General features: G+C 40.6%; 1 protein-coding gene across 1 annotated transcript in view; it reads left to right on the top strand.

Moving 5' to 3' along the window:
- Positions 1-331: 331 nt before the first annotated feature.
- The window catches only part of hpse2 (heparanase 2), a 56,193-nt gene continuing 37,161 nt past the window's right edge, over positions 332-19,363 (top strand). The window contains exons 1-3 of the mRNA XM_061690833.1: positions 332-627; positions 1,777-1,931; positions 2,894-3,055. Coding sequence (XP_061546817.1) covers positions 332-627; positions 1,777-1,931; positions 2,894-3,055 — 613 coding nt within the window. The remainder of the gene's footprint in view (positions 628-1,776; positions 1,932-2,893; positions 3,056-19,363) is intronic.

The following is a 19,363-nucleotide window of genomic DNA, read 5'->3' on the forward strand; positions in this document are numbered from 1 at the left end:
ATCAAATGTCAAAAGTCAAAAATACTGTAAGTAGAGCTACCTGAAAAATCTACTGAAGTGAATTAACAAAGTACTTGCACTTCTTTACTCACGATTGTACTTCCATGATGTGGTGCGTGAGGGTGGGGTCTCTGCAGCCCTCACAAGTACTGCCCCTGTGCGCATGCGCTCTGGTGCGCAGTTCCCCAAAAACGACTCAGAGGGGCGAAAGTGGGGGGTCCGGACGGGCCTTGAGACGAGCAGACAGGACGACAGATCGTTGGGGAAAAGGTGACCAGCCTCCTCTTTGGTCTGCATTCACGCGAAGGAAAGAGTTGAAGCTCGTTCCAAGATGCCCCGTGCAGGAGAGCAGAGAGCACAGGCAGGGTCCTCCTGGTGGTGGCTGGCATCTTTGCTGCTGCCAGTCATCTCCACCTCTTCCTCCTCTTCTTCTTCATCCTACTCCTCTTCCTCCTTCCCGACGTACCAGAGAGCGGAAGCCGGAGGGACTCGGACGGGCTTTCTGGGAAGGACGCTGGTTCTGCTGGACGTCAACACCCGCAGTCCCACCCGCGTACTCAACGACAACTTTCTCTCCGTGCAGCTGGACCCTTCGATCATCAGTGACGGCTGGCTGGTCTTCCTCAGGTACCTTTGATGGAATATTTCTTGATGTCGAGTTAAATGGAAACAACCAGCGTGCTCATTCTCAGATTAATATTGCATTTCTACATCGTGTAAAAACACAAAATCAGCACGAACCCTTCGAAGAGACTTTCGAGTCATTTTGGAGGAAATAACCCCGGGTTAAACTTTGTATTTTGAGCTGTGCAGTATGAAGAGAAGAAATTCCCACATAATTACAGTTTTGTCAATGGGGATATGGAAGCAGTTATTTGGAATTAAAAAATAAAATTTAAATCAACAACGACAATGAAACGCTTGACACAGTTTTGCATTTTCAAAAAAGGAGTGGGAAGAAGAGCAAAATTAAATCCTCCCTCTCCCTGTTTTGTTAATATACTACGTAATTCCATGAACTACTACTACTATCACTACTACTATTTATTATCGAGAGGCATTCTTCCGCCATTAAACCCTGATAAAAAACTGTTTTAGTCACAATTAATACATAATATACTAGGAATGAAAAACTAATAATAAAACAAAACACATTTAAGTGTTCCAAATTTAGGCAATATAACAATGATAGAACAATGACCGAAAAAAAACGTTTGCACTCATGACATATTTGCTTTGGCGAAAAGTGGTAATTAAACAAAATATACTTGATATTGACCAAGACATGATAACATACAAATTGTGCATACTACATTTAAATTACTCCGTTTAAATTGAGGTCTTAAATTAGTGACATTGGTAGACAACAAAACCAACGAATAGAAAACTTTACACTCATGAACTCATTATTTTGTTGAGAATTACATACTGTAAACGATAAAGAAACAATATATTTATCTGCTTTGAGTTCAAAATCTAAAGGTAAGAAAAATGTTGACCTTAAAAAAGTGATTTATTAACTATTTTTACCCCGCTGTGTGACCGAAACGAGGAAAAAAAAGGTAAAAGAAAAAAGTAAAAGTGGACCGAATTACTAAATTTGCAATACAGTCTGTGTCAATTTAGAAGAGAACGCGCCAATCGAACTACCACAACAAGTAGCTTTACAAAAGAAACAGTCATTTTAAAACAAACAAACAAACAAAAAATCCCAAAAACAAAAACAATCAAATTGACATGCAACCCGAAGAACTAATTGAAGTGTGCCCCCCGCAGCTCGAAGCGTCTGGTGACGCTGGCGAGGGGCTTGTCTCCAGCCTTCCTCCGCTTTGGTGGCAAGCGGACCGACTTTCTGCAGTTCAACAACCACAAGAACCTGGCTAAATACAGGGGGCCCGGCCCCGACTATTACCTGAAGAACTACGACGACGGTAAAGATACACTTCAAGTATATACGTTGTCACTTTCAAGGAGCGCCGTTTCGCTCTGTTCACATGACTCTCAACCAGTTTGCCCGTGTAAGGTGCTCGTAATTAATTCCTCGTGTTTAAAGTAATTTTCTTTTACTCGAAATTATTTACAGGTGTTGGCGACCAGATCCGCACTTAGCTTAAAGTAGCATATACAATTCCCAAGGTTAGCTCATTTATATATATTTATATGTATATATATATATATATATATATATATATATATATATATATATATATAAAACAATTGTGTGGAAAACAGCTGACAAAACTTTCAGATTCGCCACGGAGATACTTTATACAAAAATACGACAAATATCTAAATAGACATCCAATTTTATTTAGCAGGTTGTTTTGGGTCAATGACTCAGTACTCAGGATGACTGACTCCGTGTTTGATTACTGGCTGCCTTATATGTCGTAGTCACTGGATTGTTATTTATGTATTTTTGTATATGTGAATATTGTAGTTTACTGTTTGTATTTTGATGCCTGTATTTCCCCTATAAGATGAATAAAGTATCTATCTGTCTATCTATCTATCTATCTATCTATCTATCTATCTATCTATCTATCTATCTATCTATCTATCTATCTATCTATCTATCTATCTATCTGTTTGTCTGTCAAAAGCAAAAGTGACGGCATAGTGCTGGGTTGTTTACCACATCTGCCTCACAGTTCTGAGGTTGGGGGTTTGGATCCGGCCTTTTTGTGTGTAGTTTGCATGTTCTTCCTGCGCTTGTGTGGGTTTTCTCCAGCTTCCTCCCACATTACCAAAATAAGCATATTAGATTCATAGATCACTGAATTGTAGGTTGTTTTTTTGCCCATGTGCCACAGTTTCTCCACCCTTGCATTAAAGATGTACTTTTTAGGTTTTAAATTTTTATATTTTGTGTTGGGGGGCGGGGGGCCTGCAGATATAGTGCACAGTGACATTGCAATGGACAAGCAAAACGGTTGCAAAGTGGCAAGCCACCCCGATATGATGTTGGAGCTGCAACGAGAGAAGGCGGCCAGCACACATCTCGTCCTGCTTAAGGAGCAACTGTCCAACATCTACAGCAACGTAACAATAACAGGTAGGAGATCCCACGCTTACGCGCATGTCAAATATGCCTTATTTCAGAGAGAAAACATTACTTTTTTTATGTAACACATTTTGGACCTCGATGTATGCAAACTCGCACAGAGGATTCAAAGCATGCCAATGTAAACTGTCAGCTTTCAGAAAGACAAATACAAATTGAAGAAGAGGAATGTGGAGAAGGATACAGGGGTGTGGTAGCTCTGGCTAGTAAACACACTGATGCATCTGTTGGTTACAGTTAAGTCAAGTTGACCACAGAACTCTGAGACCTCATTTTTGGGTGGGCTGCCTTTCTTGTATGTTTTTATGATTGACCGGAGTGGAAACTCTGAACTGCGCAAGATGAGAAAGTCATCTGCGAAATGGCTCCAGTCTATGGAATTTTTTCACGAACATGTGTGGTGCTGCATTGATAGCAGAAACCTCCAAGAAGGAGCACAATCCACTTGTTTACTGCTGACATTATTGCTTATCTACAGTAATTGTCCTGGTGTGGAAAGTGAAACTGTGTGAAAGTGCACAAAAGGCAAAGGTGGATAAATTCTGACTCTTCTGTTGCTGCTCTGGCAACAATTTGACATAATCTCTTCATGATAGGGGCTATTGATTATATAACGCATGTAAAAGTGTTTGAAGCGTCTCCAGAAAACAGTGTCCGATCCAAAAGAAATACCCCCAAATGCCTGTAACTTTGAATGTCAGTGGGCTTCGAGCAATAAAAAATGGCAGCATCTAATGAAAAATAGACCACAAGTTTTCAAAGTCATTGCTCGGTTGCTTTTCTTCCTTAAAAACATGCAAAATGACAGTGTGGGTAGAGTGAACGCATCCCTGAGGTGCTTAGAAAATAACTTTGTTAACTCCTGGGTTCAAATAACAACAACTCAGTGAAAGAAATTGCACAAATCACATGCTTTTTTTAATGTAAAAAATTATTACAGTCATAGCCTCAAGAAGATGGATTGACAACTAAAGGAATTGTAGTTGTCTCTTGACGCAAACTTTGAAAAATTACAGAAAATGAAATAACTCCCAATTTCACATCAAAAATCATCCGTGTGGAATAGGTTTCCAGTATGTTTGTAATAGTACACACAGAGTGTCTCGCTCTCCTGGAAAAGAAAGACTCTGCATGAGGGATAGAGTCAGATGTGTCCAACTACATTTTCACAGTTTTACCTTGTATCACAGCCCTGTCATTAACTGTGTACCACTTCACCTGGCATAATGACCCAGTCCTATAGACATCCATTTTAAGGTACCGTAATACCCTCAGAGATTTTAATTGAAACAAATGCCTTTGCCTAATCAGGGACATTGGTGACTGAAGATCACAAAGTAGCATGTCTCTAAAATACAGTGGAACCTCCAAAGTCAAATGCAAGTCTCTTCCGTGACTCTGGTTGACTTTCAAAGTTACTAGCTGCTATTTTAATTTTTTTCCAAATTATTTACTCAAAACGTAAAGTGAATTAATGCATTCTAGACCCAAAATATGGCCATCCTAAAACCAAACGCTACAGCCCATTAAAGTCAAACATTTCCTGAATGTCATACAAGTATAAATAGAAGTGACCTTCGTATAACTTCAGTAAAACTACTTGATCTTTGACACCTGACGGATACGTAATGGGGCACAGGAAGATGTTTGCTTCCTGGTCATTTACATACTAGTCATTGGCTATAATATCTTGGTAAATTTCATTTGTGTATATCCTATATGTAGTTAGGCCTGCAACGGTTATTCAAATAACTAGAGTAATTCAATTACAAAAATGGTTGAAGCAAAATCTCTGCCTTGTAGCTTCCAAGGGATCATTCTTCCACACAGACTAATTTTACTGCAGTTGCACGCACAATTACGTGTAGAAATAAGTTGCTGCAATGGGAGCAAGACAGGAGTAAAGAGTCTGCGAAAGACAACGTCCAAAGTTTGGGATCATTTCACACAAAAAAAACAGATTAAGTGCAATCTGTACCACAACAGCATGTGGGCAATTGTCAACAGAATGTAATGGTTCGATGTTATATAATTTGATATTGCCTGTACCATCAAGTTAGAACATATTGTCGTGGTGCAAAATAGACATGGCTGCCGGTGCACCTTTAATCCCTTTATTGGACAAACAGTATGAAAACTAGCATGTAATAAGCACATTCATTCAACGGCTGCCGATGTCCACAACTCATGCCAAGTAACTCAACACATGACTGGCAAACAAGTTAGCAGCCTGCAAACTCTTCACTCTCATTCACAGACACCCACATCACTCACCATGCCAGGCCCCAGCTTTTAAAGCCATACAAATGCAAAAGTCACAGAAACTACCATAGAATGTGAGGATAGTGATCCCAAGAGGACAAACATAATACCTGCACCTCACATGTGCATGTTATTGTGTTTGATAATGACAAAATCTATTTTTATCAGATTACTCATATAATCGATGGAATAATCGATTGAATACTCGATTCTAAAAGATATTCAATAGCTTCAGCCATATGTAATTGATACATTTAATTGTATCAAGCCAAGGTGCCAGACCCCTTCACAATAAGTTCTGTCTAAAATTCATTTGAACTCCAACTTTTGAGGCATACTTTTTTACTTTAGTGATTTACTTGTATATAGTGGTTGGTTTCAAGTCTAACCACTATGATCACTATGTTCAAATGGACCAAATACAAAAGGCAAATACGAAATATCATTCTTCAAACGTGAATAATGATGGCATTATTCAGAAATATTGCTACAGTATGATATGTGATCTTAATAACTCCCTGCTGTATGTGGCCTTGCCACATACCTTAAGCCTTGTGTTTCTGATTGATTGCGTCCCGACTGAGTATTGCGTCCTCGTAGATGTGATGATATGATCAAGTTGCAAGACAAAGAGTGGAACAGTTATGAATTTTGAAACCACATTTATTCATACATTATGGGCGGCTGTGGCTCAGTAGGTAGACCAGGTCGTCCAGTGACCAAAAGGTCCCTGGTTTGAATCCTGGCTATGACTGTCTGCATGTCGAAGTGTCCTTGGGCAAGACACTGAACCCTGATTTGCTCCCAGTGGGCCTGGCAGCGCCTTGCATGGCAGTAGTCGCCCATTGGTGTATGAATGTGTGGGTGAATGTGAGGCTTTGTAAAGCGCTTTGGTCACAGTGATGGTGTAGATCAGAGGTGTCAAACTCAAGGCCCGGGGGCCAAATCTGGCCCGCCAAGTCATTTCATGTGGCCCGCAAAAGCAAATAATCTGTGTCAACTTCCATCATTATTGCTCAAATTCTCATAAAATAATAACAAAAATAATAACAATAAATAATAATAAATAGCAGTGTTGAGACATTGCAAGCATTTTCTGTGTATGGTAACTTGAACAAGAGTTGAACAAACTTCCTTCCATCCCTGACTTCTGATTTCAAAACTAGGTATCCATCAATTTGTTGTGTGTATGTAATAATGAGGTGACAAAACATTTATATGGTTTCACAGTCAACGGTCCTCTGAGGGAAACCGTGACTACAATGTGGCTCGTGACCAAAATGAGTTTGACACACCTTGTGTAGATAGATAAAGCGCTATATAAGTGCAGTCCATTTTAACATTTACCATTTAGCATCCAAAGCGGATTTACTGTAATATATATACTGGATATACTGGAGAACAGTTCAACTAATCAGATTGATCCCTCCCTCCCACCATCTCTTTGTCACTCATATTTTAATTCACCATAAAGTTATTGAATTGACAACTTTATAAATTAGTTCAAATTTAAATTCATTTCTTGTTTTTTGAATTAGCTATTTAATTACCTTTATATTTATATTTGTTTTAGGTTGTGTACATCATAGTGCAGTTTGTTGTATTTATACTTTTTTGTACTTGCTTTTATTTTGCCTGGTTTTGCCCTGTTGTTTCCAGTCAGGTCAGCATTGTAAATGAGAAACTGTTCTCAGTTACCTTACCTAGTTAAATAAATGTTAAATTGAAAAAATAAAATATATTTCTGGAACAAAAAGCCCTTGATACACTAAAGGGAATCACGAGAAGAACTTTTTGAAAAAGAGAAGAATATATATAAGGGAATATATGGGATGTCACCATAAACATTTGTCATATTTTTTAAATGAAAGTGATATTTCTTTTTACTTTTAATAATTAAGCAGTGGTTGTTACTAATGACATATTTTACACCTTTGTATGACTTAAAAAAGATCTCATAGTGGCAACAGTTACTCTGGAACTGATGTATATTTCCATTAATTTCTCTTGGAAAAATGGTGTCTAAAGGAGGTCAGCCAGCATCCTGCAACACGTGGTGTTCAACCTTGTGAGGTTCCACCGTACATTAGTGAAGAATTTGGGGTAAAATATCTTGAAAGTGACGCGTGTGTATCGTGAATGTTTGCTCGGAGGTCAGAAGATTACATATAGCTTAACTCTGTGTAAACAGGCTTTAGTGTTAAGACCTCCCATCTTTGTGGTGGAAAGAGTAATAAGGGTACAGGGCTTAAGGGAGGTGTTTAAATATGGTCTGGTAACAATCAGTCAAGATCCTAAAGTGTGTGTGTTTGTGTATGAGTGAGTGTGTGAATGAGCAGGTGGCGTTTTAAAGATCTTTTTTAACAGCCTTGCTCCATTTCTTTTCCACTCACAATTGTTTGACTTTTGACCCAGGCTTGTTAGAGCGGTCAATAATGGTACGCACGCACGCAGACACACTGGGCAAATAGGCTGAGCCCAGACAAGGTCATGGTCGGTGTCATCTAGTATCATTTTTACTGTTCCCCACCTCACACCTCACGTGTTTATTGTTATCGTAGCGCTGTGTATTGTGACTTCATGTGAAAGTCTTATGTTTATTTGACTCGCCAGAGAATGAGGTGGTCAGTCTGCCAACCAGTCACCTCAAAGGCTCCGTCTGTGTGTTTAAGGCTCGTAATATAAACTCGGAGAATCTAGGCATTTTCTCTTCTGTTATTCTTGTTTTCTGTCAATATTTCACCCTAAGCAAATCTCCTACGACCGCAGCAACCTGAGAACCAATAGTAGTTATAGGATGTTATCTGTTATGTGCCCTATTGTTTTCTACAAGACAAGCAATCTAATTATTTTGCTCGTAATCTTGTTTGAATAATCATCCCGTTTAGCCTTTTTTCCACCCCTCTGGAGATAGCAAAACGCTTGTTGGATTCATTTGAATCTGACATTTGAGTTTGAAACTAGTTTTAATATATTTTAATATATCTATATACTGCTGTGGACCGCTCCAGTGCGAGTTGGAGATTGGCTTGATGAAGCCAACAGAACCACATCATCTGCAAAAAGCAGAGATGCAATACTGAGGCCACCAAACCGGACCCCCTCTACGCCTCGGCTGCGCCTCGAAATTCTGTCCATAAAAGTTATGAACAGAATCGGTGACAAAGGGCAGCCTTGGCGGAGTCCAACCCTTACGAGTCCGACTTACTGCCGGATATGCGGACCAAACTCTGACTCTGGTCGTACAGGACTGAACAGCCCGTATCAGGGGGTTCGGCACCCCATACTCCCGAAACACCCCCCACAAGACTCCCCGAGGGACACAGTCGAATGCCTTCTCCAAGTCTGCAAAACACATGTAGACTGGTTGGGCGAATTCCCATGCACCCTTGAGGACACTGTTGAGGGTGTAGGTCCACTGTTCCACGGCCAGGATGAAAACCACACTGCTCCTCCTGGATCTGAGATTCGACTCCTCGACGGACCCTCCTCTCCAGCACCCCTGAATAGACCTTACCACTGAGGCTGAGGAGTGTGATCCCCCTGTAGTTGGAACTCACTCTTCTCAAAAAGGGGGACCACCACCCCAGTCTGCCAATCCAGAGGCACTGTCCCCGATGTCCACACGATGTTGCAGAGGCATGTCAAACAGGACAGCCCCACAACATCCAGAGCCTTTAGAAACTCCGGGCGAATCTCATCAACCGTTGCCACCGAGGAGCTTTTTAACCACCTCGGTGACCTCAACCCCAGAGATAGGAGAGCCCGCCTCAGAGAACCCAGACTCTGGTTCCTCATGGGAAGGCGTGTCGGTCGAATTGAGGAGGTCTTTGAAGTATTCTCCCCACCGACTCACAACGTCCCGAGTCGAGGTCAGCTTCGCCCCATCCCCTCTATACACAGTGTTGATGATGCACTGCTTCCCCCTCCTGAGACGCCGGAGGGTGGAGCAGAATTTCCTCGAAGCCGTCCGGACGTTTTTCTCCATGGCCTCACCGAACTCCTCCCATACCCGAGTTTTTGCTTCAGCGACCACCAAAGCTGCATTCCGCTTGGCCAGCCGGTAGCCATCAGCTGCCTCAGGAGTCCCACAGGCCAAAAAGTCCCGATAGGACTCCTTCTTCAGCTTGACGGCATCCCTCACCGTTGGTGCCCACCAACGGGTTCGGGAATTGCCGCCACGACAGGCACCAACCACCTTACGGCCACAGCTCCGGTCGGCCGCCTTAGCAATGGAGGCGCGGAACATGGTCCACTCGGACTCGATGTCCCCCGCCTCCCCCGGAACATGAGCAAAGTTCTGTCGGAGGTGGGAGTTGAAACTCCTTCTGACAGGGGATTCTGCAAGATGTTCCCAGCAGACCCTCACAATATGCTTGGGCCTGCCACGTCGGATCGGCATCTTCACCCACCAACGGAGCCAACTCACCACCAGGTGGTGATCAGTTGACAGCTCCGCCCCTTTCTTCACCCGAATGTCCAAGACATGCGGCCGCAAGTCCGATGACACGACCACAAAGTTGATCATCGAACTATGACCTAGGGTGTCCTGGTGGAAAGTGCACGTGTGGACACCCTTATGCTTGAACATGGTGTTCATTATGGACAATCCGTGATGAGCACAGAAGTCCAATAACATAACACCGCTCAGGTTCTGATCGGGGGGTGGGCCGTTCCTCCCAATCACGCCCTTCCAGGTCTCACTGTCATTACCCACGTGAGCATTGAAGTCCCCCAGCAGAATGATGGAGTCCCCAACGGGAGCGCTCTCCAGCACCCCCTCCAAGGACTCCAAAAAGGGTGGGTACTCTGACCTGGTGTTTGGTGCATAGGCACAAACAACAGTCAGGACCTGTCCCCCCACCCGAAGGCGGAGGGACGCTACCCTCTTGTCCACCGGGGTGAACCCCAACATACAGGCGTCGAGCTGGGGGGCAATAAGTATACCCACACCGACGCGGCGCCTCTCACCGTGGCCATCTCCAGAGTGGAAGAGAGACTAACCCCTCTCAAGAGGACTGGTACCAGAGCCCAAGTTGTGTGCTGAGGCGAGTCCGACTATATCTAGTCGGAACTTCTCGACCTAACACACCAGCTCGGGCTCCTTCCCTGCCAGAGAGGTGACATTCCATGTCCCTAGAGCCAGCTTCTGTAGCCGGGGATCGAAAGGGGAACCCACGTTACCCTCATCTCACTTATAACTTGAGAAAACACCGTGCAGTAAATTGCAGATGTTTTGTTGTAGTTTTGACTGTGCATACACACACGCCCACACACAGCAACCTCAGAATTTGCATTTTATTTTGTATTTTTTATTTTTTATTATTAATGTTCATGCTGTGGTTAAAAAATCAGAAGTTACTCACTATTTACTCAGTACTTGAGTAATTATTTCACTGTGTGTTTTTTACTCTTACTCAAGTAATTATTTGGAGGACTACTTTTTACTTTTACTTGAGTCACATTATCGTCAAGTAACCGTACTCTTACTTGAGTACAATATTTGGCGACACTACCCACCTCTGGAGCGGATATCCTCTATTGCTACTCTTATGTTTAAGCAAAAAAATGTTTCTCATCAGATCAGCCCTTGTCGTATTTGTTGCACTGGTCTTTTGTATTTTCGAGTTGAGGTGCTGCGGGTCGTGGCCCTGGTTGTGGTCGCAGTGGAACCGTGAAGCACACGTAACATGGGCAACAAGAGTTGATCCGCTATTACATCTTGTATTAATTAGGAAACGTGCCTACATTTATCTAATTAGTTTACAGATGTTAAAGTTAAATGTATTAAGTGACAGATCGATGTTAGGGATTATGTATGTATCTGTAAATATGATTTTCATTCAGATAACAGCATTAGAGCCATATCGGAACATACATGAGCACTTCCTTGGCGTGGTGCCATTCCATCTTAAGAATGTTAAAAAGGCACTTTGTTTGCATCACAAATTTCTAAATTTTCTCCATGATTTGAGTTACATTCTAAAATTGATATTCTAGGGTAAGTGGTGAGTAATTTCTGTGTGTTGTTGACAAAAGATGAGGATTCATCAGCAAGACAACCTCTTTGACTCAGGATAATCAGACTTTCATGAGCTGAATATATGACAGGTCCAACGAGTATAAATTTTATGGATACTCTGGTTAGAGGCTTTAGATAAAAGAGCAATATTTTGTTGTTGTTGGATGAGTCAGTAGTTGGCTTTATATCCCGGCAGATGTTCGTCAGCATTAAACTCCTTTCCTTTTTCTCTCATTCTCAGTCTGATCTCACATCGATTGTATCATGTGTTGTTAATGTTTACAGCCTTTCACCAGTTGTTAGGTTTAACTAAACATTATACGGCGTACATCAGACACCACTACCCAAGTCTTGCTCTTTGGCCTAATGCCGACGTGCAGCCATCAACGATAGAAGCCTGAATGCTGAGAGCTGCTGGACTCAACCGAAGATGAATATGACAAGAATAACAATTAAGATTTGCTGAACAGTTTTGCCTGAGCATTTGTATGAGTTTTGTCAGTGAAACCAATTTGTGCTGAATCCAACATTAATTTTGAATGGAGTTTGTGCAATGTGTGATATTTTTTAACTGTAATATGGCACACATAAAATTTACTACATTACATTTTACTACCTTTTTAGATTTTATGGTGACTTAAACCAGACATGATTATGGATGTGTTTTCCACTTCCAGCTTGACTTACTCTTCCTAGGATTACAACATTTTTTAATATTTTATATACTCTGGTCTAAAATGAGTCCCAACCTGACAGATAAGATTGACGTTAACACTAAACATCCAAAACCAGTTTAAAAGAAAGGCGAAGGGTAAAAAAAACAAGACCAGCATTAATTTAAAGAGGCAAGGTGAGTGGAATTCTGTGAACATCTGTGAAGGGCTTGCACATATTGTCTTCAGAATGAACTAGCAACTCTGGTCACATGGACCAATCATTATAATTTTCAGTTTTTACTCAAAGAACACAAACTATGTTTCCGTTTAAGAGTGGGTATCCATGCTCATTCCACACTCATTCGTTGTCGTAATTTTGGGACACCGCTGTTCACCTATGCAGATTTGCTTCTACATCATAAACAGATGTTACCTTAGTGTGTGCCAACAGAAGCACATTAATTGTTACTGATAATTGTGATTGGGAGTCTGTTTTCCGGTGCTCCAGCAGCTTTAGAACTCCTCCAAACACATCTATCTAACGTCTAAAAGCAGGTTTGGCCCAGGTGTTTTTTTATTTATTCACATCCATAATCATATTATTAGATTTGGGCAGCTACTTACAAAGATTGAGTGTATACTTAATAGATTTAAACAGTGTCTTTTTTACCCACTCATAATCGTGCCTCAATTTGATATATAATGATAATGGGGAAATGCCAAATACTAATACCTCACATCATAAACTAACCAGAATGTTCCTCTGTGGTCGTTTTGTCGTGGTTTTATGATGTGGGTGCCTTAACTTTATTATTTCCTATGAGAGTTCAGTTTTTTTTTTAATCCGGACAAATTGGAGGTGGACCAACCTCCTCCAGATTGTGTTCAATCTTTAAGGTACCAGTGTTTTACATGTGATGTACTGTAAATTTAGCATGTCAAGGTGAGGATTATTTCATGTTTTGTTTACTCTGTCCACATGGCCTGCACAGGTCCAGATGTGATGGATTTTCGAAAGACTACCTACAGTGTTTAAATCACACAGGGAAACAATATGTAATTCCATGTGTTAGCAATATGCTCCGAGTGCCCAGCCCCCTGCAAGCAAATGCAATTTTAATGCCGTGATGCATGGGATGGTTGAAAGCATTGTTTGGCCTGACACTCCTACACTACATTTGCCTTCTAAGAACACATTTTGTGTCAGATTGCTTGCTGCTTGAATGCATTGAGACAGTTTTCAATGAAGGGCTAGACTTTTTTCCCCCACAGGAATGTTGGTACCTCATGTTTGTGTTTTGAGGTGTGTGAGCCACATGGACCTTTTATTAAGCAAGTAAACACGACTCATTCATTTGCAGCGATGCACACATTTTAGTTTTTTGACTTGACTGTCATTATGTATGAAATTACTTCATGAGATGTGTTTGAGTGCATGTGATAATTTTAGTCTGAATTCAAGGGTCTTTTATGTCCAGCTATATAACTGTCTTGAGGTGAGATACTGAATCGTCATCATCGTCGTCATCAATCGCTTTTGTAACATTCGATACAATCTAAATAATATTCATCCATCGATCCATCCATCCATCCATTTCCTTTACCATTTATCCTCACTAGGACAGCGTGCTGGAGCCTATCCCAGCTATCTTCGGGCCGGAGGCAGGGTACACCTGAACCGGTCGCCAGCCAATCACAGGGCACACGAAATAAACAACCATTCACACTCACATTCACACCTACGGGCAATTTAGAGTCTCCAATCAACCTGCCATGCATGTTTTGGGGATGTGGGAGGAAACCGGAGTGCTCGGAGAAAGCCCACCCAGGCACGGGGAGAACATGCAAACTCCACACAGGTGGGGCCGTGGATTGAACCACAGTCCTCAGAACTGTGAGGCTGATGCTCTAACTAGTCATCCACCGTGCAATAAATAATATTCTTCCTAGATAATTTTCTACCAATAGTATGATCAGAAAACTTATGACTCTTTCTGCCCAAGTTGCAAAACTACTGGTTGTTTTCTTGGTCATAATCCATACCTGATTTAATCAATTTCGGAGGCTTCTCATTGTTTTTTTGTTTTTTAAAAATCATATTTGGAATAATAAATTTAGCTCCTGCCAAAAACAAAAAAGTCCATATATTACAGTAAACTCCAGAAAACCTTGCTTGCACAAGAGTTTGGCTTGTTTCTTGCCAAGCCACTAGTGTATTTCCCCTCTTTAATCCTCTTGTCTTCACTCGGAGCATATGGTTGGTAGGATTGTTAGACCTTCTCGGAGGCCATCTATCACTCTGTGGTGTCCTGCTGCGTAGGAGATTCACAGCCAGCTTTCCACTCTTAAACAGAGGGAGAAGAAAAATTGATAGAAAGAGAAGTGAGGGAAGGAATGAAAATGGAGAAACAGCAGGGCAGCTGAGAAAGACGGCGTCATGAAAGAACATATCAAAACAAGTAAAACAATTTTATATATATATATATATATATATATATATATATATATATATATATATATATATATATACATATATGTATCTATATATATATATATATATATAATGTATATTGTAAGGCAGTCAGAGAATGCACACTCTGTCAATTTTAACTTGTTCTTACTCAAAAGCCTGTTAAACCTATGTTTTTGAGTTGTGCAGCCATATAAAGTAATCCAGGTTTTGAAACATTACTCTTTTTAGGTAACTAGTGTACCTGCACTGATACCCAAAGTCTGAATCTATCAACATTAGGTTAATAAAAACAGATGCACAAATGTACTGTATGTAATAATCCAAATAACAGAATCAGTTAAAGCAGTTAAGCAGACGTTCACCATGCGACTCCTCGATCTGAAGGCCATTCTAAACAGCATCAAAATTGCAGGAGTGGCAACACAGAATCAATATCTTTACAAATGGAATACTTGTCAGTAAACCTCATGAGAATCCAGTGGAGAAATGAGCAAGTTACGACTATCAATGCATTGCCCTTGAAGGGATCGTTGACCTCCCCAAATTGTCCACGATGTAGTCATGTTGGATAGCCATGGTACTACAGCACGCTCACATATTTAGTGTGCATACAGCGGCTGAAATAAGTATTTAACACGTCACCATTTTTGTCACTAAATATATTTCCAAAGGTGCTATTGACCTGAACATTTCACCAGATGTTGGGAACAAGCCAGGTAATCCATACGCACAAAGAAAGTAGAACAAATAAGACCAGAAATTAAGTTGTGTGTAAAAATGTGAAATGACACAGGGAAAAAGTATTGAACACATGAAGAAAAGGAGCTGCAAAAAGGCATGGAAAGCCAAGACAACACCTAAAATCTATCAATAATCAAACAGCAATCCACCGCCTTGTGAGTCCAAATGAATGTCAGCTGGTTCAGTCCTAATTGATGGCCTACAAACGTTCTCATTGCCCAGGTGTGAGTCAAGACACATCTCATGATGGGTAAGAACAACGAGCGGTCTAAAGACCATCACAAACTAATTGTTGCAAAACATAACGGTGTCATTGGTTACAGGGACATATCTAAGCTTCTGAATGTTCCAGTGAGCACTGTTGGGGCCATAATATGTAAGTGGAAAGCCAATCACCTCCATAAATTTGTCTCGATCAGGTGCTCCTCATAACATTTCTGACAGAGAAGTGCCAAAAATAATCAGAAGAGTTGTCCGAGAGCCAAGGACCACCTGTGGAGAGCTTCCAAAAGGCCTGGAATTAGCAGGTACTGTTGTCACAAGTAAAACAGTGAGTAATGTACTCCGCCGCCATGGCCTGTATGCACGCTCAACACGCGAGACCACATTGCTTAAAAAAGCATGTCAAAGCTTGTTTAAAGTTTGCTGAACAACATTTGGACAACCCAATTAAATACTGGGAGAATGTAGTCTGGTCTGATGACAGCAAAGTTTTACTCTTTGGATGCAATAATGCACACCACGAAAAGAAACCAAAGAAACCATATATTCCGTTACAAAATCATCTTCATACATGACAACACATCATCTCGTACTGCAAGGAATACCTCTGCTTAATTGGTTGCTATGGACATACAGGAGAGAAACTCATGTGTGTGGCCCCCATCCTTCCCTGACCTCAACCTTCCTGAGAACCTTTTGAGCATCCTCAATCAAAATATTTGAGGTTGGGAATCTGTTCATGTTCAAACAGCAGCTGTGGGAGGTTATTCTGAAATCCTGTAAGGCAATTCAAGCGGAAACTTGCCAAAAACTGAAGTTCAGTTGATGCAAGAATTATCTTTATCAAATACGGGATCCTATGTTAAAATATAACTTGACCTGTTAAGACGTTTTTGAGTGAAATAGCTTTTGATTTAATTAAATATGACCTTCTAACGTAATAATTTGGAATTATATATTTGTTTTTAAATTCTTGAAAAAGGTATGGTTATTATTGGGAGGTTTGTTCAATAACATTCACATTTACTCTGTTGATGACTTGAAAATTCTGCTGATTGTCATTTACATTGACTATTAAGGAAAATCTGAAAAAAAATATAATTTGTAATAATAATTTGGAACACGGTCTACTGATATGCAACCACTTTCCTTGTCCTCCCAAAAAAATTTCTGCGCTTAGATTCTGATTGCAATGCTCCCTCTGCATATGCTCATTCAAGCCCATCATTAGCTGGCCGTAAAGTTCATATACCCTTTACAGTGACCTCCTTAAAGACATCTGGCGTGATGTTATTAGAAGGTGATGCTATTGTGTTGGCATTTAGACATCATCTTAGGGTTTGTTGACTTTTCTGCTGAAGATGAGTTTGTTGGTTGATATGCAGGACAAAATAAGCATACTGTTCCAAAGTAAATAAACATTCAAAAAGCACTAAAGCACTTTTCAAACCTAATCCAAACACAGATTGCACATAAAGATAACTCAGCTGCCAATCATATCTCATGTGCAAGGAAAGCACAACCCATCTCTAACATTGTGGAAGGAAAATTCAAAAGGAGGACCAAATTTGTTTGCAAATATCTCCGTATTTGTGTGTAAATGGACTGAGAATCTTATTATAATGCATATCTAGGCACTTGAAAGTCCGGAAACTCATCACAAGCACATGTATAGTTGGAAAAGTCCAAATCTCTGTCTTCAAGAACATCTGGCTCGAACATCCATCAAAGTGCTGGGCCCTGTTTTGTCATCATGGCTTGCTCGGCAACTGGGTCTTGGGAGTGAAGAGTTATGATGGGCCCGGTTGAAGCAGTTGCTACCCGTAGTGTTCTTACAGCACCTGCCTGATGTTTGACAAGATTTAATGTTGTGCCAAATCTGTTTCTATGAGCACAAATTAATTCAGTACCACTTAATATGTAATATTTCAAACTCTTTTTTCACAAAAAGGGAGTCTGGCATGGCATGTGTTTGCTTTGCTGTCCTGTTTGGAATTTGGGCCTCCTCATCACCCTTGTCAATCACACAGCTAACCTAACATTTTTTAGGACAGAATGTAGCAGATGTCCACCAAACAGATGTTTTACTTGCTGTTGTTGTGCATTTTTAACATGGTTAATTCCGAAGCATTTGTAAGAAAGTTCAATAAAGCATTCCCTCCAAGGATGAGTTTTGAACCAGTTAAACTGCATTCTCAAGCAGGTGTCTCAAAAAAAGGTGCTGCCAGGTTTATTTGGGTCCAGGCCCTTTGTTGATTCAGGCACAGACACGCCTTGGGCAACTCTTCCATTTGTTTTACTCCCTGTCCATTGGACTATTGTTTCCCTGCGATTTGAGAGCAATCAGTGCTCAAATTATATCATTAAAAGAGGTGTGTGACAAGATACCTAATAGGATAAAAGATGGAAGCTTTACATCTGCCCTCTCAGAAGATGATGGGCATACCAATCTTTGCTCATAAAAACATCAGGTTCCTCTATTTACCTGCTATCAATCCCACTTGTTGTATTTGCCAAGAAATTGCACACTGACGAGTTAATATATATATATATAATATATTTGTAACATTGTATATATGTATATATATATATATATATATATATATATATTTGTAACATTAGAAATTACAAATTACATATCGTATTGATAGATACCGGTGTATCTCTATACAATGTGACAACATGTTTTAATTTTTCTTATACCTACATATACTATGCACTCTCGATATTTGATTAATCTTTTAGGGAAAAATATTACACCAGAACACACATAAAATGAGGTGGTGGGCCGGATCTGGCCCCGGGCCACCAGTTTGACTCCTATGATTTAACTGATTATTGTTGGCTGTTAATTTATATTATACACAAGAAATGATGGTTTATTGCATAGCACACAGTGCCTATTTAGCAGTCATGTATCAAATTCGGTCTTCTTGATTGTTGCATTCCGTTAATCCAAATAGCATCTCTATTTCAGTCATCCTTGCTTTAGCTTCTAAGCAGGCCCACAAATTACAGCATCAACAAATTATTTGTTTTCCTGTTTCTAAACTAGCCACAAACTGTGGTTAGTGTTGAAAGGCTTACGCTTTTAATTGGGAATGAAACCACAAACATCCTGTTCCAGCAGCAAGTGGTTCTCATCCCAGTGGAGTCCAAACCATTAAAAAGCAGCTTATATTATATTGTCCCAGTCTCTGTGTTTGATTTAAATGTCAAGGTCAAAGTATCTTAACATACATACCACATTGTCAAGCTCATACGTCCTGCGTCATCTCACGCTGGGCACACAGATGAGGTACAAACTCAAGTATAGTCTTTGCAAATTTACAAATCAAGGTTATTTTGGTCTGACTCTCTCGCTTGAATAAATGCACAGTCGATGCCCCCCCCCCCCCATCTCGCATTACAAAAATTTTAAACATGTGCTTACCTCATAGCTTGCATTCGTTTCCAATATAGAGATGCTTTGACCTGATCGGTTTGACTGAAAGATGAGTCCGTGCTTTGCAATATGCTTGTTGAGTCAAAAGGAACTATATTGGAAGCCCATTTTGCCCCCTGTTCTACTCTTAACACACGGTGTCAAGTTAATACAACGGCGCGAGGCCGGCTGACCAGTGCCCTCCATTGGCGAGTCGTCAGAACCAATCGGTCAGTGTGGACAGTAGGGGAAAAAAAAGAAAATCTAATTTGGAAAACATTTTGATCCAGGTTGGGTCAATTGTAGCTGGGTAAACTAATGTAGTATTATCAATATAGAATTAAAGATACTGATACATCGCTGTGAATTTTAATTTTAAACTTCTAATCAGTACTCTTAGTGTCTCAAGTGTTGGTACCTTGGACACCTGTGGTAACTCTGGTCACTAGTCTGTCTGAAAGTTCTACATGCATGTCCCTCTTCATCTAATTGGTATAAG

Source organism: Phycodurus eques, chromosome 11 (genome assembly GCF_024500275.1).
Source record: "Phycodurus eques isolate BA_2022a chromosome 11, UOR_Pequ_1.1, whole genome shotgun sequence".
Taxonomy (NCBI): Eukaryota; Metazoa; Chordata; class Actinopteri; order Syngnathiformes; family Syngnathidae; genus Phycodurus; species Phycodurus eques.